The 26,339-nt window shown below is 43.8% G+C and overlaps 1 protein-coding gene across 13 annotated transcripts in view; it reads right to left on the bottom strand.

Annotated features, from left to right (window-relative positions):
• PAX2 (paired box 2) overlaps nucleotides 1-26,339 on the bottom strand; it is a 101,712-nt gene that overhangs the window by 13,712 nt on the left and 61,661 nt on the right. For 7 of the 13 annotated variants that reach the window (XM_086898994.1, XM_086898991.1, XM_086898996.1 and 4 more), the window contains 3 exons: nucleotides 17,645-17,820; nucleotides 15,681-15,807; nucleotides 3,164-3,373 (listed from right to left, as the gene is read on the bottom strand). In XM_086898994.1, coding sequence (XP_086755120.1) covers nucleotides 3,164-3,373; nucleotides 15,681-15,807; nucleotides 17,645-17,820 — 513 coding nt within the window. The remainder of the gene's footprint in view (nucleotides 1-3,163; nucleotides 3,374-15,680; nucleotides 15,808-17,644; nucleotides 17,821-26,339) is intronic. The other 6 variants (XM_086898998.1, XM_086899000.1, XM_086898999.1 and 3 more) reach the window with 1 other exon arrangement.

The raw sequence follows: 26,339 nt of genomic DNA, 5'->3' as shown, positions 1-26,339 counted from the left end.
TTATGCTGCAAACTCTTTGGTGCAAGGGCACACTTTTAGTACATTTGCACAGTGCTTAGCATGAGACTAATACTGATTGGACTCCTTCCAGGTGCGGGTGTACTATATATAATAATAGGATCATGCAAATTAGTTTGACTCTCACTTTATCATAGGTACAAGTATTTTATTTATAATACTTTAAGTTCTGATTTCTTTTCACTACTAAAGATTAGAGAGGGGCGTGGACTGGGTGTATGATTGTAGTTTGTTTTTCCTCTCATAGGAAGTGCAGCTGGGGGCTTCTTGGTTGATGCCAGAGGCATTTCCTCATTTGGACTGGTTAGCCTGAAAACGGGCCAGCCAGAAGGGCATTTGCTGTTAGTGCTTATTGCATTTAAATGAACTAAAATAATCTCAGAAGCTGCTGGGAGTTTCAAGCCAAAGCAAAACAAAACAAACAAAGAAAAACGTAACAAAACAAAAAGCTAAATAAATTAAGATAATCTTTCTCCCACAGCTGCTGAGAGATTTACAGCTCAACCTCCAACACTGCCTACTGAGATGTTAGCCTGTTCCAGGCATCGAAAGCCTTTCACATTCCCTAGGTGAACTGTAGCTCACCAAGAAGTTTGTGCTATTTGTTGTTCTTTTGTTAAATTTTGTCTCTCCTATCTGTTATAACTGGAGGGCAAGAGTCTGATTCGCCTTTAGGAGTGACAGGTTAAGTATAGCCCATTAACACCACTGGAGTCACCTGCACCGTGCTGGGATATGCCAATGAAAGAAGAAGTGTTGGTTTAGCTCTACTACCAGCAGAATGATAACTGATAAAAGCAGGCCCTGGAACAAGCATGAACCTTGGCTGGGGAATCAGAAATAATTAACAGTTACAAGGCAAAGCAAAAACTAATAAGCATGGAACATTAACCTGAAGGGAGGAAGTTTTTCTGGGATGAGGTAGGCTAAACCAGTGTCATTTCTTTCACAGATCTTGAGTAAAGATTACTGAGGTGATTTACTCAAGAAAACAGAAACGCAAGTTCATTCTTTCTCCCTGAAGAGGTTCCCGATCAGTGGCTGATGTTCCTAGCTTATGTCCTCTTAGACAACAGTTGAACCATTTTCCAGCCACTCCCCAATACTGATAAAAATAAATACATAATGAACCAGGGATTAATATTCTACACTCTTTTACTCTTTTATCACCATCATTCCTTTAGTGACTTGTAGCTGTATGTTAAATGGTATGAATTAATACCATGAATTAATACCCCCAGTAGATAGAGTTGTTTTTTTTTCTCACTTTGGTTTAAGGCAGGAAATTTTCATGCTTATAATTCTTGTTCTTTTAGTTGCATTTATTGACTAGCCTGAGAAATAACAACAAGTGATGAGTAAGAAAACAGTCACTGAAAAGTTAGAGATAACATTATGTAGCTGCAGACAAAATTAATTCATTTTGACACTTTCATTCTGGTGGGATCACATATACACTCACTCTGCTACTTGATGTGTGCACATATGCCCCTGTTTTTTTTCAGACATGAGGGCACAGAGGTTGGTGTTTGAAACTGAGCATGAAAATTTGTTGGGAAGTGATCATCTGTCAAGATCCCAGTCTTGAAAGAGATGATAACAAACTACTACTGTGTCAGTAGCATCAGTAAGGTCTCACAGAGAAACTCTTAAAATGCTGTTACGTACAAACAGGCCCCTTCCATAACCTCCTCTCATTACAAAGAGGTAGACAGGATTATTAAATTCTTGTAGTGCAGGGCTATGGCAAAGCTAGCTCATAACATGATTCCAACTGTAGCCATTCTTCGTCCTGCAAGAACCTTCTGAGTGAGGAACAGCACCTGAATCACTGTGACATTGTTTGTGCTTTTGAACGCTTTGTCCCATGTCTAATTCCCTGAAAATCCTGAGGTATGTGCCTCTCAAGAGACACAGTGCCTTCTAGATGATCATATATAACAGTAGATCCCCAGATGTCTGTACTGTTGGAGAGAGTCAGGAGACTTCTTGGCTTAGGAAGTGCCCAGAACTCAGAGGCTCTTACTGGCTGCAGTAAGGTAAGACCAAGACAATCTTAGGAACACAAGTCTCTGCTTTTACTTGCCATTTTCCTACTTGGAGGTTTAGAAATGGGAATCTCATGTGACAAGAAAAAAGAAAGCTATTAAGTCAAAAGAGAAAAATAACATAGGAACATGAAGGAGGCAGAGGTAAGATATGTTTCTCGAGTATTAGGAACTGTGGTCTGCACTAAGACTTGTCTGTTCTGAAAAAGCCCAGATTACATCCTTTGAAAAATAGTTGTTGGTCACCCAAGATGATACCCACTATTTCACCCGAGTCACCCCTGAGATTCTGCAGCAATGTTGCTTCTGTCACCTTGTTCAGGAGTTTCCCTTAGTACCTACCTGAAACTTGACCTTCCTTCTCATCTTTCCTTCCTGCCTGCTGCTCGTAAATGCTGCCATCTTCTGCAACCTATTTCTTCACTTCTTTCTTCCCTTAAAGGCCACCTACCTCAGCTCTGTATTCCTTTGGCTGTAAAACAGTCTCTCACACATCCTTCCTGCTCTTGACACTCAGACATGATGCTAGGTTTAACTGCTTGATCTGCTGTTTGAAGGCACCAGCTCACATTGACACTCCCAAACCAGGTGATTCAAATACTGCTCACAGCATAGCTATGGCAGGGCTCTCCACCTGCCTGTGTCTGTCTGACTTAGGAGCTGCAACCCATGCTGAACAACCCAGGCAGGCCTAGAGCTGGCTGGGATCTTCACGCTGCTGTCATCTACCCTAGCTAGCACACCGTATTCTGTGCCTGCAGTACTCAGGGACGTTACGGCTATTGAGGCAACACAGGATTTTGCAGTATGCATGTTTCTATACTAAGTTCCAAACCCAATCCAACTGGGACACCCAGTCACTTCTAGGTAGTTACAGCTTCTTTTCCCATTTTATTCTAAAAATGAAGGACAGGTGTGAAAACTTTTGGTTCTTCATGGAGCTGAGGACATGTGCTGCAGATGCAGACCTGGAATGTGGTTGCTCTGGTTCCCACTTGCACTCAAAGAGCTTGCAGCATTTACTGGCCTCCCCGTCAGACGAAACTGAACCCCTTGCCTACAGCATCCCCACTCAGTTTGTGGCCAAGGCCGGTTACCTGCTATCAGAGGCTGGCTGCTGGACTGCCCAAAGTGGGCACCATGATGAAGGAAGGCACTGTAGCAAGGCGTGGACGCATCGTCTGAAAGGGCCATGTGGAAGGGCTGAAGATCAGCCTGCCCAGAGCCGACCGGCGTGGTGGGGGTGAAAGGGGTGAGAGAGGCTCCATGAGGCTCTTGCTTTATACTGAGGGGAGAGGAGAGGTTTTCTGTGGTAGGGTAAGGGATGGACACAGACAGACAAAGGGAACAAGGGAAGGAAGAGGAGGGTGGGGAAGGGAGGAGAGGAAGAACAAAATGGGTAAATGAAAATGGAGTGGTTAAAATCTACAGGGAAATTAATTTTAAAACAAAAATAAAAATAAAAAGGCTAGGAGTAGATCAGAGGAGCCAGTGCTGAGACAACAGCAGTAAATGTGCCTGGGGGCTAGGCTCTGACTGCAGGAATGCCTCAGCGAGACAGCAGGAGATGAGGGCAATGGCAGAGGGAGTGGCAGAGGGGAGGAATGGGAGGCAAGGAGAGGTGAGGGAGGGAACATGCAGGAGAGGGAGGACAGGAACAAGCATAGGATTGGGAAGAAGAATGCTCTGAAGCTTTTGTGCTCCCTTTCCTGCTGCTTTTTCTTGCTGGCCAAGGGCATATGGAGACGCTACACTCAGTTTGGCCCAAGGAATTGCACCACTTCTTCTCTTCAAACCCAAGGTAACCTTCCTCAGAAGAGCAGCCTTACTTATAAGCTTCTATTAAACAGATTGTTGGGTGTAGTGGCCAAAGCTTCTCAAGCCAAATTTCATAAAAGCTTGACAAAAATGGTATAGCTGGAGTTTGAAGTTAAAATACAAATGGGACTGTGCAATTAATAGGTGGATAGAAAGATGGATCAATCAATTGATCTTGTTCACAGTGGCACATTTTGGTGATTTAACCATAAAAGCAGTCAGGGCTGACTCTGATTGTTCCCAGAGTGTAGTATTGCCAGATAAATACCTTGACAGAGAGACATAATGGAAAAGAGGAAATGTGGGGGACTTATAAAAGGTCTAATTTTCATTGTTGTTTGCATTTACACTCCATTTCTGATGTGCAGATTTTCATAGGCTCAATAGATTCAGCTTTGCAACTGCTCCTAACTTGGCTGTCAAGTAGGAGTTTGGGAATTGGAGAACTCTGTGACCTAAAGCATGGATATTCCAGAACACCCACTGCTGTTGGGTCAGCAGTAATAGAGTCCTGTATTTGGACACCTGAAAGCAAAGCATGGATGATGTGATCAGATCCAATCCAAATTATCCAGCAAACCATCCATCCTCAGGTAAACAAATTCAAGCCAATAAATGAAAGCCATCTCTCTGCTGTTATGGCAACTATTGCCAATGGCCTATGAAATAAGTTAGTTCTGGTGGTTTTGATTTATACAGAGAAATAGAAATGTGACACATAATTAGGTCATAAATCTGACTTCATTAATGTAGAACTGGCTTAATTAACTTCAGGCACCTTGTTGCGAGGCTGTAGTGCTCACCTAGACAATAAAGGGCTGGGCAATATCTATCTGTGAATGCTATTAATCCTGAGGTATTTGTTTCCTAAAGATTTGCTACCTGGCAAAAATGATAGTTTGCCATCTGTGTTCTCATCCAAGTACTTCTAACATGGGTGGCCAGCAAAGGTCTCTCATCACCAAGACTGCAGCAAAGATATGATATGCTCATGTTTCAGTTAATTGGGAAGGATCCATCCTGGCCAAAAGGGATACACTTCCTCTTCATTTAGTTTACTATGTGAAGTCACTGGTATGCTAAGAGAGGATTGTAATTTCTTTTCCCTCTTTGCTAGGAAGCTCTGTTTGGCAAGGACTTTTTGTGGAGGATGTGGGGGAATGGAAGTTGGAGTATCTGGATTTTGTTTTACAGTTAATTAAAGTCCTCAGAGTAGGCAGCACATCAGCATTCAGCTTCTGCTTTTTACAACCATACACTTTCCTACCATCCCACTAGTGAGCCTTCATGTGCCAGAGCCAGTATCTGTAGATCAAGAACTCCCCAAGCTATTTTTCTTCTGCATCCTCTGTCATCAGATGGCAAGGGATGCACAGATTTACTTTCAGACCAAACAGGCAGAGTCACCACCAGCATTCTGGGAGTGCTTGAAGCCTTTATCCAAATAATGTTGATACAAGATAATTTGGATGAATAGACCTATCTGCAGGCAAAGGGCCGAAAGTTCCCTGGGCTTTCACAGGCTGCAAGTGAAGTTATATTTTTTCAAGGAAGCCATTTGACAGTGATACGTAAATAAACTAGGGACACTTTGGTCCTGGGCATTTTCCATGGTCCTTTTTCAACTCTCTATTACACAAGAGACAGCAGGTGTGGGGAGCTGCTGGGGAGGAAAGGGCAGAGAATAAGGTGGACATGGAAGCGTGGGTGGGCAGAAGCAAGAGGTGCTATGGGCAGGGGTTAATCCTGTTTGCACAGCCCCCAGGCACGTTGCGTTTCCTAGTCCCTCCCCTGCTTTATTTCTCTTTTAAAGCATGGAATTTTCAGCTATAATCCTTCCTAAACCGCAGCATTTTTCAGGCGCTCTGTGTAAGTGAAACCATAATCTCTGGTAAAACAGACCGCTTAAGCTGCTGTAGCATTAGGCCAATCTGATCCAGCCCCTGGATTTCCGCTCTGCCCAGCCACCACAGAGAGGATTTCAGCCTGAAAGACTGTGTAAAGCCCTTGCAATGGGAACAACAGAGCTAGGCCTTGCCTCGCAAAGCTGGGAAGGGTTAAGGGACCAGGAGCTATTTGTCCCGATGTTGCAAGGCTGTTAAAACCCCTGTCAGACTCACAGTGAGATGAGCCCAGCCCTCTCTTGAACACATCAAGGCTTATGAAGAAAAATTCCTCGCACCTTCCAGAGGCATCACCACTTACTCAGTGTTTGGGGGGATAAAGAAGTCAACAGTAACATGGCAAAGAGACTTGAACACAATAATGCTAAACACTTCTCTCTAAGAACAGTGGAAAGGAGGCGAGGATAAGGTCAGACAGCGAATGATTGCACAACCAAAACTCAGACTTTTATGTGTCTATTTATCTGTCTGTCTATCTTTCCCTCTACACACTCTGCAACTGCACAGGCATAATTTATATCCCATGTATCTTTACTGATGGATGGCATTTACTATTTTTTACTCCTTTGTTGTCCAACTCTCCACTGACTAAAAGCACCTGAATTCTGTCTCTGGTATAACTCCTGCCACTGCTATGCTGGAATAATTGCTCGAGCAGTGAATTATAGCTCCAAAACATGTCACTGTATACAAAATCAACCAATTGATCTATCTATCCACCTGTGAATGGCACAGCCCCATTTTTCATTTTAACCACCAAATTTCAGCTGCATCTTTTATGCTTTCAATTTTGATTTTCTCCATTCTCCGATTCTTTCACATTTGTGATGGAGAACTTGCCCCTGCCTATCCCAAGTCCTGCTACTGCCAGCAAGCTTGGCTTGTCTGTGTTTTTTTTGGAGTGTTCCTCAATAAGGCTCCTTCAGTGAATTTCAAGGTATATCTTGCTCCCAAGGCTGGAATACCAACCTGTAATCAAATGGGAGGGGAGTGGAATGAGTTTGCAACCCCTTTCCAAAGCAGCAGAAATCTATTTCTGCCCCGGTCACCTTTTTTCTTCTAAAAGGCAAACAGTATCCCTGTTTATAGGTGGCAAAAAATATATTGGCCACTGTTACGGTGGGGAAAACTTGAAAGTCAGCAAGGTGGGGATATAGCTGGAAACATAGCAGAGGACATTTTGTGAATCACCTACTCCTCTCTTTCTGACTGTACTTTCTGAGTTACGGTTGTTTTTCTTCCATTCTAACCCTCTCCTCTGTTATTTTGGCAGAGAGCAAGAACTGGTGATCTCTAGCCTAAATTCCTACTGCGAATGAAGGGATTTTGGCCAGACAGTGAGAGGAAGATTCACAGCTTTGGGTTCCTACAGAGACTCATCTAAGCTTTTATCATGCTCTTTCCTGCTGAAGGGAAGGGAAGCAGGTTGGGTGGGGGGTGGGTATTGGTTGCAGGACTAGATAAGCTGTTTGTTTTTCATTGCTGGCTTTTTGGAGGATAAGCTATCTGCATCCAGTGCTCCTTTTCTTTATAGTACACAAAGAATACCAAGATGGCACGTCCGTGCGTGAGGGATGGCTTTTACACACCGGCTCCACACTGCTTACCATCTTGCCAATGTTTCCTGTTCTCTGTCTTTTCCTGAGGCCTCTAACAGATATCTGTACGACCCCAATGTCCCACCCTTTACAACACATGTCCTTATAGCACAACTTAGGGATCACTCGTATCTATGAGGAGCTGAGCCCAGAGAAGAATACTCAAGTTCACGTAGGAACCCTGTGCCAAAGCTGAATCTTCTCTCAGGTGTTTTGAATTCTACCCTTGTACCCACCTCTGAAACACCTTCTTCTGTATTTATGTTCCCTATTCCTTAGAAAAGTTTGATTGTGGTAAACAGAATGGGACTGGGTCCTCAGAACTCATGGACTGGTGAGTTTACACTATAGGGAGTGGAGTTACATCACTTTCTCCCATGATGGAGTCTTGCCTCCAATTCCAAAAGCCATACAAAAGATCAGACAGCACTCACACAGAATATTGCTTGTTTTTGCTTACTATCATAATACTGTAATATCATAATGCTTACTGTCAAATATCAGAAGAACCACGTTTTCTACTCTTAGATTCCAAGGTTTTCTGTTGTGACAGCATTTTGCAAGTTGCACTGAAAATAAATGCTGTCCTGTTTTTTTCTCCTCTGATTGTAACAGACCTTTGCTAGAAGAACTTATAGGTGTGCCCAGATAAACCTGCTTCTCATTACACCTTTCTTGTCTTCCTACTACTGGAGAGTGAGCCTTGTGTGTTTGGTTTATTTTCTGTTTCTACACACATTCATCCTTGTTCTTAGCCCATTACATTGTTGAGTAGATGTTTAAAGAAGCAACCTTGGACTACTTTCCCCCAAGAGTCAAAGCTGCTGTGATATCACATCCCATGTAAAATTTTGTCATCTATTTGCCGTATTTTTTTTTCATTAAACTGAATGTTATAAATCTAGATTTTGTCTGATCTGATAAGCTGCTGCTTTCCAAGTAAACTGACCTGCTAACTCCGTATGTTACTTTGAAGAGAAAATTTTGTACTCTTCATATAGAATAAAACATGGAGCTTCCAGCAGACCTGTTATCTGGTCTTACTCTTTGAAGCTACTTGAATACTGATTAATCACTTTAGAACTCCACTGAACTCTACTTCATGTGGCTCTCAGTACATTTGTTTAAAGATGGCGCTGAAGAAGGAAGATACGCTTTGAAGTCCTGGGTGGAAGGGAGAAAGATGTGCATGCAGCTTGTGCGCTTGACAAACAGGGAAGTTGAGTGGAGCTTATATTGTCCCCTTTCTTGAATCCCAGCACACTGGATTTGGCAAGTTTTGCTTGTCTTGAAATGTAGTATGTGCTTATTCCTTGCTGTTTTGATACTTGAGTGTTACCTCTTAAACAAGACTCTTTTGAAATGTATACTGGGAAGTGCAATTAGAACCTGTTACTTTTTCACACAGTCCTCATTATAGGTAAATCCAAGGTTTCATCATAATGGTATTTTACTGACCACAAGATAGGATAGATATTCCTTGGTAGCCCACAGCAGTTGTAAACTTAAGGAGATGGGACAAAGGTTGCTCTAAGCTCTCAATTTTTCTGAGAGACTGAAGTGGGCAATTTTGCTTACACAAGAAGTGGGCCTGATTAAATCCAATACAGCTGATGGACACACAAAGTTTTTAATGTCTGCTTAACTCTGTTATAAAACACAGTCTTTGCTACACTGGGCAAATGTCTACACTGTAAGAATTTTTATCAAAATCGTACTCATTGGGTCCTTCATTTAACCTCAGAAGAAAAGGAAAAACTTGAATTGCTGGAAAGACAATATAATACAATTATTTTCTCTAAAAAAGTCCCCTTTTGTCCAGCAGCATAGTGTGGCAGCCTGCAATGCTGTCCTCTTGCTGAAGAAAATTTGACTGGGAATGCCAATTCACTGCTATTGTCATTATATGACATTATTTTCATTCACTGTTCTTGTTCACTTAAATGTTAATTTAAGGAAAGTAAAGGTATTATTTCTTTTAGGCCAGAACATTTTTGTGTTCTTCAGTTGAATATGCCTTTAAAGCCAACCAGCTGCTTTCTTCAGCATCATGAAGTTACTGTCAGTGAAAATTCCACTGAATGCATATAAATAGTTTGTGATTCCCTCCCTCCACCCCCATTCCTGTCTGTTTCAGGGATCATTCTTCTGACCATCTATCACTCCCAGCCATTTGGTCCCAGAGAAGAATAGTGACACCTTTTGCTTTTACAAATTCCTTGACTAGATAAGATATTATCTCTTCTTAAGGCGGGGAAGCAGTTGATTAAATTTGGAGGTCCTGTGGACTTCAGCTTTTGCCAGGTCCTCATCTTAAATATGAGAGGCTTACAGATAATACTACCTTCATTTTGGTGAGGGGGGATAGTAACAACTTTCTAGCAGATGCATGAATGATTATCATATTCCATTTTCACTGCATTGGAGCATCCAGAGATGTGCCCAAGAGGCTGTGTGACTGCAGCCATGACCTGAGCGGGGTCAGCGTCTGTGGGATCTGCCATCACCAAAGCCAGCTTGGGCCCCCCAGCAGTTTGCTAAACGGGTTTTTTTAAGTCAGATGAGTCAAGCCCCAGAATCTGCTGAAATCAGAGGCTAAAGTAGACTGGAGTAAGACAGGAATTTTTCACCAGTACAAACAAGGAAAGAGAAAGTATTTCCTTCCCCTCTCACTGTAACATTATAAATACAACTGAATGTTATGGTCAGTTTTAGTCACGATTTAAAACAGCAAGCTGGATCAACTTGTTTTACTTTTCCACTGTGAGGCTGTTTTCTACAAGCTTGAATTTTATGGGTGGTAACAAATATTTTAACAAATATAAAATTCACCCTAAACACAGTTATTTCAGTTTTTGCTAAGTAGATGAACTGCATCATGTGCACATCTATTTAAGCAATTATGTTGTTTAATATAATTTGTCTTCACATATTATTACATGGCAAAATAGTGAACGATGAGTCCATATTATTATTTTATTAGATTATTAACTTTTTACTTGTTATCTGTGTCAAGTTATATTTGGATGGAAATTAGAATTAAATTAAAAACAGAATTTGTAATTATTCATGCTAATTAAATAAACTGACCATAAGTTCCCTGACTTCCTACATATATTAGAACAGAAGAAGCAAGCTTTTCTCAGCATTAAAAAAATTATTTATTTACTGGAGGACAGGATAACTATAAGGAGGCATTTGGACTGGTTTAAGAATCCTATTTTAAAACTAATAGATTTCATCCTTTCATACCAACTCTAATTCACTTAGTTTGAGAAAAACACATCTTCCTGCTTTTTCAAATCCTAGTTTGTTTTTTCATTTTACATGGCCATATTATTGAATGGATCAAAATTCTCTTTGGTTCACTTGCTAATCTGAAATGAAGGAAATAGTATCTTTTCACCTTGCAGGAGGCTAAAGTTCTCAATTTGTGTAGCATTTCAGAAAATTTTTCCCAGTGTCTAGCCAGTGACTTCTCCATGATCACAGCTTTCCTAAAAACTTTCATAGAAATCAGATGCTGTTTGAATACTACTTTTTTTATATCTTTCAGGTATAGCAAGTATCATTTTTTGTCAATAGTTCCAGCTTTTTTGCATTCATGTATGAATTTAAAAAAATAAACTGAAAAATATGATCCTATGCCAGAGAGGGGAGGTTTGGAGGAAAGTAAAATCTGTTAACTTTTTGGTTTTATGGTGCCTTTGTTCTGTACATCATGAGTTGTCATCAGGATTTCTCAACCTGCATTATATTTGTTGCTTTAAGGAAAAAATTATTTCCCAGAGAGAAGGAAACATTTTCCATATAGGACATGATAGCTCTTTTGGTGGGTACTGATGACTTTAAAAATTCTCTATTCCTGTTAATAGGTGTTAACTGTAGCAGAGAAGCACTAATAAACTTCCTCACAGGAAGAGAAGGGGACATATATTCCCATTTCAGTCACAGTAGAAGTTCCTGAAGTGATTTTTTTAAATCTTGTCTTTTACCTTTACTTTTTCTTTGTACATCTCATGGATTTAGTGGGCTCGCAAACAAAGCCTGTTTAAAACTGCTGGGATTCAACTAAGGGAAATTTTTTTTCACCTTTGCTGTCAATTTATGATCCAGTAGGTGAATCCTCCCCTTTAGTAGTCTGCTAACAAGCAAGTTTCAAGCCATACATGAAAAGTCCATTGTGCTCTAGTATTGCCTCTCTGTTTGGTAATTCCTGGGCTAGATAATTGAGTTGAAAAGGGCTCTGTTCCCAAACTATTAATCTAAGTCCCTAGAACTCAGAACTTTGAAGACACCTCACTTCTTTGCATGACTGTTCCAGCAGCTGTGACTCCTAGTGGTGCTAAAAGATGGATCTTAACCTTTGTTCTCTTCTTGACTCAAGTGAACATCCCTGTGCCTTTAAAGTACTCCTATTGCTAGTGCCAAAATCTTGAGGTTCTTCTCCACTCACCTCTTGGCTGTTGAGTACCTACCTATGACCTAGCTATTGAGTACCTTCCAAACTCAGAGATCAATGCAAATGAATGAATAAAGGAAAGCTGATGAGATTTTCTGTGTTTACCTAGCTCTGTACAAATTTATACTCATCTGCTTTGACTCTTTGCCTTCAACAGAAATGATTGAAGTAGAACAACTCTGAACAACCGAATTCTTGTAACAGTGCTTGACTGCACTTACTTGCCTTATCACGGTATGTTTGAGCTTGGATCTTTGCTCCTAGGAATTCTGACTGGTGTCCAAAGATATTGTCCAGGAAACTGAGAGGGATCTACACCAATCCAGCTATGACAGCCATGCAACATCAAGGGAAGATGTGTAGTTCACCTGCTGGCCTGTGTGTGCAGAAAGTGGTGAGGTGGTGTTCTCAAGCTACTCTTAAGAGCTTTCTCTCTCTGAATCTTCACAAGTAAACTGAAAATTTCTGCATTGTCTGTTCCATATGAAGGACAGCAGGGTATGTTTTCTAGCCTAGTGTCCATCTAGTCCCTAAGTTCATGGAACTTATTTGTGGAAATTCCTTGCACATACTTAATAGGGAGAAATAAGGATGACCTGTCTGCTCCATAGAAAAAAAAATGGTTTTGTTTACTTGCTTTTGGAGATTTGAGTAATAAATGAGCCATCTAAGATGTGTTAGTAGAATAATTGTCTGAAAGGGAGTGTTTGATATTGTCGGTACAGGCAAGGCTGTACATAAAACAGATGCCCAGGGCTTTGGGGAAGGCCTTCTGGCACGCTGAAGAGGTGGCTGCCTGTGTTGCAGCATTTCCAGCCCTTCAGTTCTGAGAAGTCCCCAGACAGATAAAGGGACTTCAGCAACACTGTTCCTTAACTATCTCTCTACATTTCAAGATCCTAGGTATCTACATCTTGTTGAGGTTTTGATGGCTTTTGGAGGGGTGCAGTCTCAGAATGGTGTGAGCTGGAAGAGCTTGCTGAGGACAGCTGATCATGAGCAAGAGAGGACTTCTTAAGCTTCAGAAAGGACAAGGATCTGGTTTCATGCAGCTATGGTCTGGAAGGACCTAGTGATACTTTTTTCTGTCTGGGAAGACTAAGCTAGGGAGACTTGCTTGTAGACTGAAGCTCTAAATGTCACACTGTGAAGTGACTCCACACAGAATTTGTACCCTGAATGGGCAGATTTGTTTCACATTTGTTTCAGGTATCACCTGAATTCATAGACCACCCTGGGACAAAAGTATGAGGCATTTCAAGGATGATACCATAGCAGCAAAAGAGGCAGCCAGCAATTCAGTACTCACGAACACCAATATCCCTTCCTGGAAGCAGGACCTGGGTGATACCAAAGACATCTACATGCCCCTTCTTTAATTTCCTAGCTGGGCTAGAGCAGGAGGCAACACTGGGTTCCTCACCTCTCTGGTCCTTCCTGAAGGCATTACCCAGCCCCATAGCAAACATATCATGAATCATTCATCTTTAATAGATTATGCAAATTGAGAACACCAGATCAATGAAGATCAATACCTGCAACCATTTAATTGCCAGCAAAAACATTTTAAGAATGAGCATTATCTGAAGTCCTTTCTTGGGTAATGGCACCATTAATCCAAACATTGGATCCTGGCCTAAGTGTACAGGAAAAATTCTCCACCCCTCTTCCCCTGATGCCTTTCAGGGTGTTGAGGGGGTTTTTCTTCCCCTTTTCATTTCCAGTTTCTGAGTTTCTCCATCATTACCACCAGTGAACAGCTCCCAGTGCTAATAGTTCTGCTTTTGTTACTCTGCACTGATTGAAATGTCGCATACAGATTGAGATGTTAGTGCTAAGTTGCCACCTGGGAATGTCAAGCTGGGTCTGAAATGAACTTTTCTCACTCTTGAATCCAGATGGATCAGATGGGGATGTTCTCAAGCTGAGCTGGGAGTGTGGCAGGGAACAGAGTAGGGGTAGCACAGGGTGGGAGGAACATGAAGAAAATTTTTTTCCTCAGCATATAGTCTCTTCTGTGAGACCAAATCTGTTTCCTGCTGTGCCCTTGTGAGAGTCATGTCCAAGGCTTGTGTAGTGTCCCAGCCTTCAGGAAGCCTTCTCTCACATTAACAGGCTGGAATGCACTACTTTCACTTAGGCAGAAGGACTAAAGAGAACTATTTTCATGGTCTCTTTGAATCTTAAACTCTGATTGTAGGCACATCACCTTTACATTTAGCTGTGGGGATTTGCCTTGCTCTACTACTAGCTTTGCTTCTCAAAGACAAGAAGATATTTCTGATAAGAGCTGTGGATCTGCTAAACAGTAGATAAATACCAGCTGAGTTTTGCAAATACAAAGAAAGGTAGAATACTTTTGCCACAGCTAAGCAATTTTTTTCTGGCTGGCTAAGAAACTGCATGGTTACAAGGATTCTGAATCAAGCCTGATAGCTGTAAAAGCCATGAAAAATGTCTGGGATGTCATGTTTTCTAGACACTTGCTTAATGATGTAGTTCATCTCCCATGTTCTCCACGAGATTTTGCAGACCTCACACTGGATATCCTCTGTGTTTAACTTTTATTAATCCTGCCTGGTCCCAAAATGCTTGGTAGCCAAAAGTTGTATCCAACAATATGCTTTTGCCCAGTGTTCACTGAATAAGCAATGACTGCCTGCCTCTGCCAAGAGTTGCTTTGACATTGGGGGCTACTAGCTGGGGCTTCTGCAAGAGAAAATTGGGATAAAAACTCCACTGCTCTTGATTCTGTGCCATCAGAGGAAAACTTTTTGGTCAAGGGACCAGAAACTTCTTTCCTTGCTAACAGGAGTTATACCTCTTTGTCCTCCTCTTGAGCTGTTTCTCAGTTTCTGCCATGAGGTTTCTGCAGGGGCTACAAAAGTTGACGAGAGATGGGCATAAACAGGGGCAAGTCACTTGAGCCTGGCAGCCACTTTAGCTACCTAGGAGGAGATGTGCAAGTCTGGTAGCTGTGTGAGCAGCCACCGATGGCAACAAAAGCCTCAAGAAGAAGGGCTTTGGCAACAGAATACTTCTTTACAGCTCTAGACACACACATGGCAGGCAGTCTAACACCAGTTCCAGGACAGTGTGGGAGTGATCCATGGCCCCAGCCCAACCTGTGCCACTCAGGTTCTGCACATGCCACCAGCAAAAAGGAAGTTTCAGTGAAGCATCTGCTACAGAGATTGCCTCCTATTTCTCTGCATCCCGATTTGTCTGTTTTCATGTGCTTGCTCACAGTTTCTACTCTCCCAGCCACACCTGAGTTTAATGTGCCCACACATAAAGAAAGGCTATGAACAATTTTTGTTTTGCCAGCCCTCCTAAGAGGCTCATGGGCTTAAGGAGGAGGGAGTTGAGCAGTCGCAATTCAGCAGATTGTATTTAATTTGCAAATGCCCCTTCCAAGTGCCAGTGTCTTTCAAGTCTAAGAATAAAACTTAAACTATTGTTTCTCCAAAAGAAAACCAAGTGGAGATCATGAGTAAGCCACGATTCTATTGTTCTCAGATACAAAGGAAAAAATCACAATGCATATTTGTCCTCCACCAACATCCCAACCTTAAGCCACATCTGGGCACACAAGTTCATGATTCACATCTGGGTTTGCCTCTCTGAGTCACACCTGGACACATCTAAGTGTACCCAAAACTGCCAACACTCTGAATTTCAAACTTATGTTGAACCCTTATGTTCTCCACGGTCTGTCTCTCTCCTTGTTTGCCACAGAGGGGTATCTTGCATTAGCAGAAAAAGCAGAAGCTAATGGTGATGAGGGAAATAAATAAAAAGCTTGGTTCTGCTGTTTGGTCAGGCAGCTTACCGGTCACCACAGGGTACGTCTGGGGTCCTGACACATTTGTCCCCAGGTCTGGGTTAGCAGAGGTGGATAGACTTGATTTGACTTCATCGAGACCAGGGGTCAGAGCTGGGAGGGAGTACTCATTACCCTGGGGAAGAGAGGAGAAAGACAGCTTGCTATTGATGCGATGGGAGAAAGGGAAGGGTGTACAGATGGGGGGGAGGAAGAGGAGAGATGCAAACCCCTGCACAGATGGAAGAGGAGGAGGAGGAGGAAATGGAGAAGACAAAGTGACAAGAGGGTTGAGGGGGATGAGGGGGGGCATCCTAGGATGAACTATCCCACCCGCCTGCTTGATGCTGTGAAGGGGAAGAGAGGTGAGGGATCTGGCCTGTTATCTGTGGTATGGCTGAGCCTTCGTTTGGTGCTGTGGGGATGGGGATGGCTGTCTGTGCCAGCCCAGGGGAAAAGAAAGGGGAATCCACATCCACATCCCCTCCTCTTGGCTGAGTGGAGGTGGGAGGTGTTTGCCCTGGTGACAAGGACAGCTGGGGCATAGGACTACAATGACATGACTAGGACAGGCAGGCAGTAGGAAGCAGCCAGTGTTGGCCCACTGTCGCCAGGGTCTCTGCCTGGGTCGCCTGCCTCCCCTCCACTGTTACCTCTGTCCTAGCTTTTAAAAACAAAGAAGCCTCATCCCCTGCCTCTGTCACTCTGTGCATTGGGGTATGAAATTGGGGAGGGGGGAGCCACATGGCTAACAGAAGGGTGGGAGGGGGAGAGCCATTGAATCTGAAAGGGTGTCCTGTCCGAAAGGCTCTGGTAATTGCCTTTTTATTGTGGCAGCCTCCAGACCAGACGCGGGAGCTGGAGAAACCAGGAAGGCTACAAAACAGCAGGAAAAGTTGCTCTGATTAATATTACGTTAAATTAAAACTGATTTTCTGCTCTTTCTCCTCCGTTTTTTTCCATGCACTTCCCCAACCCCCTCCCCACATCTTCCCCTCCTCCAGCAGGTTCCACGCATGCTGCCCCCTCCCCGCCCCTGTCCCTGCTTGGCTAGGACTGCCTAGTCATTTCCAATTCCTTCTTGTATTGATCTTCCTGTAGAAATCAGTTTTGTAATTAGCTGCAAATTAGGCCTTCTACTGGGGGTGAGCCTGCCCCCTGATTTATCACCAGAGTAATTCGCTGTGATCGGAGAGAAATTAAAATGAACTCAATTAGGCTTTGGATTTGCTTTATGGGCCCTGCTCAGAGTTTCAGGGGGAAAAATGACTGTGCTGGTGCTTAATAGTCTAATGAAAGTAAATAAAGGTTATTCATTGTAATAAACCCAGGGACTCTGGGATGAAGGGAGTCCACAGCCAGCCTCTCCTTCTCTTCCTTTGTTGGTTTATGGCTTGGGGCGGTTTAAAAAGACTTTTGATTTTCATTTTATTAAGACAAACAGCTTTTGGGATAAAAGGCCGGGAGAGAGGGGGAGTAAAGAAAAGGTGGGCAGAGCTGCAGAAGTGTGGAAAACTATGTTGGAGATGGGAGTCAAGTCTCAGCTTTGGGTCATGAAGGAAAATGATCCAATGAAGCCCAACCCTGTGGCTCGCTGGTGACTAGTGTGACCTCAAGGTACAGGAGTTTCTGTGCAGTGCAGCCTGCCAGTGAACATGGATGGGGGTGTAGGCATGTTCACGGCAAGAACAGGCTGGCATACAGACAGGTGTGTGTGCAGAGGGAGAAGTCATGGGGACATAGGGAGAGAACAGTGTGTGTGTACATGGCAAGTTATGGAGAGGAGGTAAAGCTTGTATATAGAGGAGCATCAGCACAGTGATACAGTTACAACTAGACAGAGCTGTAAAAGGTGCGTGCATTAACAGGGCAGTGTCAGAACAAGGGACGGAGAGGGGGAGAGGGATTTTGGTGAGGGAATCTCCCAGCTATCTCAGTGTCTGTGAGTTCCCATTACCAGGCCAGGCCCTCACCTGCTCAGATTTGATGTGCTCTGATGTTTGAAAGACGTCAGGGTAAGAAGGACGCTCAAAAACTCGATCTAAAGCTTCCAGCTGCTGCTGGGTGAAAGTGTCGCCACGAAGGTGCTTCCGCAAACTGTCCACGCTGCTCTGGGAATCTCCATTGGGAACTGAGCCCTCGGATACATCTGCAGGGCACAGACAGAGAAAACAGGGAGTTAGCACCACCCTGGCTTGGATTTGTAATGGATGCAGGACAAGGACAGAGTGGAAAGAGTGAGGCTCTGTGCCTCCACCCAGGTAGCTATGCCACTCCTGAGGGAAGAGGAGGCTGCAGGGGTCCAAGAGGAGCTCCCTCCTCTCTGATGGAGTGGCCAGGCTGCTCCAGTGGGTTCTGTGGGATTCTCCTGCCCAGGATGAGTGAGGCTGTGGAGAATGGTGCTTAGCTCAGAGATGAGTTTCGGTTCCGCTGATTTTCAGTGTTAAAAATTGCCAAATCTCCACTGCTGAGCATAAAATAGGAGCAAAGCACAGCGATTAGCATCGCTAGAAGACCACTGGAGAGGCAGTTCACAGAGAAACAAGAGTGCTGAGGATGGGCTGTGCTGAAGGGGACTGAGGGAGCCTGCAATGGGAAAAAGGCTCTCTTAGTTTTGAGGGGAGCCAGTCTCTGTTGTAGCTCCCCAGTCCTATGAGCGGCAATCACTGTTATAATTTCCTTTTCATCTGATCATATCCTAGATGAATCTTTCACCCCCCCTCCCCACTTAGATAACAAGGAAATCTAGTTTCTGACTCCATGTTTCACCAGAGACAAATCTCTCTCTATGGGGCAACTGTCCCATCCAACATATGTTGGTTTCTGTCCTATTCACCTATGTGTAGTTTGTGATTTATCATGACCCATATCTCTGTTATAAAACTTCCTCCAAAATGAGATGAATCTTTGTCTCTGCCAGTCTCCCTTCTTATCCAAAATGAATTATTGTATTATAAAACCTAGTCCTGCCAAGTGGGAATCAGCCTTCCTGATATTACTTTGTTCTTACTAGGAATATAGCTGCTTTCTGGTAGAAGCTTCCTTAGAAGTGCATCTCTGTCCTTACATCAGCCCTCTGACACAGTCCAATCTCACAGCAGTACCTCCTGCCATGCTCCAGGGTGTCTCTATTTCTGTTGTGCCATCCCACACCTCTTACAGCCCACTCATCCCTTCTGCTGTGAGTCCGTTATAAATGCCCTGCCCCATCCAAAGTGAATTTTTTCCTGTGAAAAACAATCTGATCAGCTATCTGGGTTTGGTTTGGTTTTTTCCCTGTTATCCCCCAACTCAAATGAGGTGCATTTTTCTCTGTTATAACCCCTTTTTGTCTCGAGTGAGTGTCCTGCTATTAGCATCTATCATATCCAAGGTGAGTCTGTATGTTATAACCTCCTGTCCCAGATGAAGTGAATCTTCCTCTGTCATAATCCCTCATCTCATCTGAGGCAAGTCTTCTCATTATAATCTCCCCCAACTGTGCTGAGTATCTTTCTGCTGTCACATCTCAGCCTGACTTTGGTGTGCCTGCTTATAACCCCCTGCTTTATCCATGCTGAATCCTTACCTACTGTGCTTCCTCAGACACAAGTCTGACTGCCTTATCACCCTGGCCAACCTATCAGGTTCTCCCTTTTGTGCTGTAATTATCTTCCTGGTTTTTCACTAATATACCTCATACTTAAGCCTTTCTTGGTGGCCTTCAGTCTGTGAATCTCAGAAACCCGCTGTCTGTCAAGAAATTGGTGAAGGGCTCTGTATAGGCTTCTTCCTTCCTCCCTGCAATTGTGAGGTGCTCATGGACACATGATGCCCCCAGGAGCCTGGAGTGACATTCACTGAGCAGCATCCAGAACACTCTGCTGCTTCCTCTTTTAGCTCACAGATAGTGCCAAGATGGTCTTTTCCTGGCACAGTTAATGCCCAACTGGTGGCCCAGAGTTATGAGTGAGCCTGCTGCCTTCTGGCTATGAGATATATCCGTTTATAGGTGATTATACGATATGATATAATCAATAGTACATTATATACAGTAGCGTAGTACAGTACCACTCACAAGACCATAGAAAATATTACATATTGATTTGTCCCTGCCAGCAGCCTTCCCTTGAGCAGCCTCTTCTCTCTTTCTTTTCCACCCCAAGCCAGAGCAAGGCTGCTTACTGGCACTGATCCCTGGAGTTTTCTCCTCTCCCCAGGCTTATTTTCCCAAGAGAAAGTTATCAATTTCCTGAAATCTGGAGTTCATGACAGATTTGACTAAGAAAACAAAGTAAGGATCAAGCTTGGTAGACTGCACACTGTGTGGGTCAGTACAGTTTTCATGTTTTAGATGAATCCCCTGTTTCTGCAGGGGGTGACTTTCAGGAGGACTAGAACTCTGGTCTTCCCTGCAGAAAGCTGGCACAGAACTCTTGGGTCCAGACACAGAACAAAAATATTTCTGTATCAGCCTCAACCTGTCTGCAGCCTGTGGAGCTGTTTGCCTTTGAGGATTTTCCACGTGTGCCAGTCAGTGTGCATGACTGTACACCATGATGCTAATACACATGGGTATTTTTGCACTAGATAATTATTCTGTTGTTCTTTAGATTCCACATCACAGTACATGCCTGACCAGGCATTTGTCTGTGGCTGCTGGTTTTGGCTGTACCTGCTTTTCAAGGATGGCAGCCCTATAGTATGCATTGTGTTTGGTGTGAGTGAACAGATGTACACTAAAACTTTCACTGATTATCATTAAACTAGATTTTACCCTTAGTGAGTTGCCCTGAGTGCTTACACAGATTTGTGCACACATGCACAGGTATTTGCAATTCTGTCTGCCTTCAGAGCCCTGTGCACATGTGTCTTCCACGTGTGCACAGGCCATGCCTTTGTGTGAAGAAGCTGAAATCACAGCTTTCCTGAGTCGCTGTAAGAGTCTCTTTTCCTTCATTTATTCAGGGGCCCTTCAGATCTTGACAAATCTGTCACTCTAAATTTGCGAGAGATTATGGTGCTCTCTGCCTAGCACGGAGAGAGGTGATATATGATATCTGCTGCCCCTATTGATTGCCTGATCTGGTGGCAGAGGGCTGGCGAAATGAACTTGAAATGAACATCATGCCTCAACTCATTGTGCGTATAATACACTACTTAATCCCACATTTTTGAGCCGCTATGGAATTCAATTGATCAATCATGTCCCTCTGATAGTACTGTTTTAGGGGTTATTGCTGCTCTGCTCACTGACCTTTCTATTTATTTATTTATTTGTGTCAGAGTGTGTGCGTGTGCACACATAAGTGTGTATGTGCATTTGGGAAACCCAGGACCAGCTGATGAGATGAGAGAGGATCTGTACAGTCTATGGGAAATGAAAGACAAGGATGAAGGAAAGAGAAGGATAAAGAATGGGGTTAAAATAAGAAATAAGAATGATCAAAGCAAACAAATGGATACAGAGGGGTGCAAAAGTTGTAAGGAGAAAGACAATGCTTTAGTTTAGGTGGAAATTCCTGGAGGGGAGAGGGAGGAAGGAGGGGGATGGGCCATTCTGCCCTAGCCTATGCTTTAAAATCTGCAAAAGCAAAGAAACTTTTGACAGAGGCCTGCAGGGTACCTTGAGGTGGATCTTGTCTAAACAGCTTGTGCAAATATTTGGCTTAATAATGGTAGGACACATGAATCCCCAGCTTCACAGAGCAATTAAATGAACTGTGCATATATATTTTACTTATGGAGTAGAGAAGGTTTCAGAGGTGATCCTGAAAGACAGATCTTGTGTTGAGACATTCACAGTCACAGATCATATTATTTTCTACAAAACCAAATGATTGTAAGTCCCCTGTGTTTGTCTTCTTGTGTCAAAACCTACAGAGGATGTGTTTTCATTTCTTCCCTGAAACTGCAAGGGCCAGACACTTATATCTGGTTTTAAATCAAAGTTTCAATCCTCATCTAAGCGTATGTCTCTGTAAGCTGGACTATCAGGAGAAGCTTCAAGTAGTATAATACACAAAGTATGAAAGCTGACAGCCATGTGGGTACGAGCAAAGGTGGCAGAAAAGACCAGACAGGACTTTGGGGACAGAATCTATCAAAGGGCTATGTGTGCTGGTGAAGAAAGGACTTACAGGGAAAATGTGAATTGGGAAAGACTAGCAGATCCCACAAGGAATGGCAATCTGGTGGGCAACAGTCACTTCAGCTGATGAAGAACAGCACTATGAGTAAAAGCTCAAGGGACAGGGATATTGGAAGGAGTTGTGTTCAAAGGGGTAAAGGAAGGCTTCAGCTGCAGGGTGAAGCTGAGGAGGCCGCCTGGGTAACTGTGATAACTGTACCCAATAGGAAGCAGCACCATCACCTTTCCCAGTTCCCTTCAGTGGCAAGGGAAGCCTCTCTTTTCAGTCATAAGAATCTTAAGAATCAGCTTGAGAGGCAAACCATGGCCTCAGTCACAGTGTCTCTCACAAATGCACACATTGCTGTCCGTGTGATCAGGCCTTGCACGTGTGACAGGAAATATCTCTCCTCCGAGGGACAGCCAAGGGAGTACACACAGTGAATGTTCAGAGTAAACCCTCAACCCCCGACACAGAAATGCTCCATGGGTGTCACACAAGTATTCTGACAGATAACAAGGAAATGCTGTACCAAAGATCAACAGGACAACCTTAACTACACCTGACACAGGGAATACGCCCATTAAATAATTCCAAAACAAAGAGACATTCTCAGGTCTGGAAGCCACAAAGGCACCATAATGTACAAATAGCACAAAGTAGTATAATTCATTACTTCCCTGGCTACAAATGACAGACAGAACTCTTGCTCAGGGTGGGACGCAACCATCTCAACAAGTAACTCAGAAGTACTGCTGACATAGGGAGAGCTGTGGCATAGAAACATCTAGGAAGGTCATGAGAAGCTGCACAGCTACCACACAAACATGGAGATACTGCTCTCTTTGAGGAAAGGGGCTGTTACCATCCCTATGACATGTCTGCCTGCAGTGTCGTGGGGCCCTGATCTCAGCTGGGCCCTTGCAGCTCTACCAATAAAAATCACAGTCATAATCACAATAAAAGCGAATGTGACTGGCATGAGAACTGCCAGCCAGGTGACACAGCAGAACTCATCTAATTGTCAGAGGCTCCGAGGGAAGCACAGCTGTCTGATGCAGTGGTGCTGAGCTGGCTGCTGCAATGCTGTCCCTCTGCACCAGCAAGGCAACCCTGTGCTCTCCTGCAGCCTGCCTGCACTGTCCCTGCCAGGGTGCTTAATTCAGAGCAGCCCTCTCCCACTCCCTGAGCATTGGTGGCTACATGTGCTGCCCCTTCCCAAATCACACTTTTGTGTTAAGACTGCTCTTTCCCTTTTTCCGATTTCTCTTTTTTCCCCCTCTGATATGTTCCCGTGTCCCCATGCAGCCTGGGCCTGTCAGGCAGCTTTCCTGTCCATCCCGGGGGGCCTTTCCCCACACTGCCAGTTGTTGCAGTTTCAAACTCAATTGTTCTCCTCGGTACTGAGGCAAATGGAGTCATTAATTACCTTCTATCGGCTGGGCCGAGTTCAGAACGCGATCGATAGCCAGTGCTTGTCATTCACGGCAGCCAGCCCTGCGCAGGCCCTCGTGCTGCAAGCCGTGCGGGCCGCGAAGGACCCGCCACTGTCAGAGCCGGCCTTCAAACCCTGGTCTCCAGCTCCCGCTGGGAACAGCGGATCTCCCACATCTGTGGCCGAACTGACCCCCAACCAAGAGAGAGATCAACGACAAAGACCTTGTCCCGAGGTAATGGGTCACACATTTTCAGATGGCCAGGATTGCCTGGTACTGATGTCCTGATCTGCACAAGCTGATCCCGTCTAGCTGTCACAGTGTTTCTAGAGACACTGTCTGCATCCTCAATAATTATTAAACTAATACTGTAATTCCCCAGTAAGGACAAGCACAAGGACTGGCAGTCCTAATCTGGTGATCTTCTCACCTATGTAACTTTCTTGCCCTGTTAGTCAGAGGTTTGGAAAAGGAAGGCTGTAAATTTTGGGTTACATTGCCTTCCAGGAGAATTGCTGTGATCTTTTAGACAGTGTGAAAGATGTCATCTCTAGATGGGTCTGTTCTGTGTTTCAGCATGTAGTAGTGTTGCAAGAATTTTGAGTGCTTTGATTGTGATAACTGGTGGGGAGAAAGATGAACTTCAAATTCAGATAGTAAGGATCCTGAGTGCAGAATAGAGATGATGGAGCATGGAAGGGACTGGCAAGGTTAAGGAGTGCACAGAGAAGGAATGTTACCAGGGATCTACACTGCAATGGTGAAAGAAGATACAGTGTAAGTTCAGGTTATGTATCCCTGCAGAAACAGGGATAGTGGGACATAAATACTGGAGGATTATCACCTCAAGGAAGACCATCAGCCTTCATGAACTCCACAGTTGTTCAGATTCCCGTGTCCATTTGCCTCAAGGGAATCCACAAACCTGGATTTCAGTATGCTAATTGATAGCACTGTGCTGGTCCACGTGTCTCTGTAATTTAAGTGTGTCAGCAACACATAGACTGTGTGTATTTTTTTCTTACATGCTCAGGCTTAAAGCAGAAAGGCTCGGAAACAAAGGATTTTACATTTTGAAGTGAGGGTATAGCTCACATTTGGTGAGTAAGGAAGGCTGCTCATGCAGGGAAGTGAGTGTTGCCTGACTGAGGAAGAGTGAGATGTGTGCTGGTGCCTGACAGCAGTGCTCTATACACAGGGGTTGTGTATGACTGAGTACCCTAGGTGGAGCAGGGATAGGCAGTTCAGCTTTAATACAGGGCTTACATGAGCAAAAATGGCAGTGCTCAACAAGAATGTAAATGTAATGAATTGTGTGTGCAAATGTGTAATGAAGTGTGTGCTCAGATCTGTCTTGGATTATCATGGGAGCATGCAAAATGCATTTAAGGAAGTGAGTGTGTTTATGCATATGAAAATCATATGTATTTACTACTGTATCTAAGTGTATGATTACAAATTTGGACGAGAGCATCAGGGAAGCTGTGTTGGATAGTAATAATCAGCACATTCAGCCTTACTGAAAATGCCAGCAAAAGTCTTTCCAGGTGCTAGGATGCAGGCAGCCGTCTCAGATGTGTATGCAACATGTACTACAGCACGTGTGGGTATGCAGGTGAGGAGTTTTAGCCTAGGTAGTAGTTTCCTAGGTCCAGTATGTCTTACTAGTGCTATTAGGCTTGACTGTTAGACAAATAGAAATGCAGCTGCCTCTAGGATACAGTACACTGGCTTTGTTTATGTTGACAGAGTAGCAATCGGCACTCTCACACAGTGAGCCAGATTCTCTGGTCAGTGTAAATCTGTAAGTCTCTTGCTTTCAGTGATTATACTGATTTATACATCCTAAAAGTTATCAGAAGGGTTATCCTGATTTATCCTGCTGGTATGGTATCCACAGCATTGCCTTTAGTGCAGTGCCCTAGGGGACAGCTGCTGCTGCAGGGAAGCAGGGCTCCAGAAGCTGTGCTTTCCCTCTGCCAGAGAAGATGATGCTCTTAGCATCATTGGCACGACTTAACTCTCTTCTCTCATCTCCCTAAGCATGTTTGTTGGGGAGCTACTTCTTGGCAGGATCCCCCTTGGTGAGCATATAAAAAGGGGTGGCTTTTGTTAGCTCCAAAGGAGAGAAGCAACACAAAAAATTACATCGCATGCAGCCCTAACTATGCTTGTTTAGAGAAACTGCTTGCATTTATGAAGTCTTTGGTGCGGAAAGCAGGGTTGCAAATGACTGCATCAGAGCGACAGTAAAGGCCATTAATTTCCTGTTATGTTTTCCTGTGTTGGGGGCTTTATTAATTTAATTTTACACTGTCGAACAACAGCGAGCGCTGACACCGCCACACTTGGAGGGTTTTTTTTTTTCCTCAAGCAGTGCTTTGCCTGACATGCAAATCAACACTGCTATCAGGGCTGCTAGACACAAGGCAGGGAGCCCAGGGCTGGACTGCCACCACCCAGTTCCACCTCAGAGTTTCTGGGAATCCCTGAGATTCCAGTGGAGAGCACCAGCATAAAGACTCAGAAGATCTAGGTCAGACCATGGACACCTCTAATGCACAGTCCAGAAAATATTAATCCCTCTTTAGACTTCTTGGTTCCATTGGCTTGGTCCCTCACTAATATGCCTCTTAATACCTCCTTTCCTTCTGTTTCCCTTGCTCTAGACTTTCTCCTCCTTTCATTCCACCTATTTTCCCCTCATGAACACTTTCACCTTAACCTCACCAGTCAAAGGAGTCTGTACCTGCCCCTGAGCCAGATACTTGTGAATCATGTTATTGGAAGCTCTTCTGAGTCAGCACTAAACCAGTATTCAAGCAGAGTGTTTTTAGAGCTGCCATTTTTGACGTGCCATAAAACAAAGGCTCCAATCACTCAGAGTCATTAAAATTCCCATGGCATTTTTTGCAAGAGTGCAGACATTAACCTGGCTGTCCTGAACAAAATCCAGCCTGAGTGATTACCCACAGCATATCTTAATTCTCCTGTGGTTTCATTTGGACATGGCACAGCAAAATTTCACAGTTGATGCTCTGTATTGTTCAACATCTGCTATGGTCCACCTGAGAGTCAACCACATTTCAGTAGAAAATGAGATCTTAAAAATGGGAAGGTTA

The sequence above is a fragment of the Cyanistes caeruleus genome, chromosome 8 (assembly GCF_971803275.1).
Source record: "Cyanistes caeruleus chromosome 8, bCyaCae1.hap1.1, whole genome shotgun sequence".
Classification (NCBI taxonomy): domain Eukaryota; kingdom Metazoa; phylum Chordata; class Aves; order Passeriformes; family Paridae; genus Cyanistes; species Cyanistes caeruleus.
Note: the sequence above shows the minus strand (reverse complement) of the source record. Positions and strands in the feature narration are given on the sequence as shown.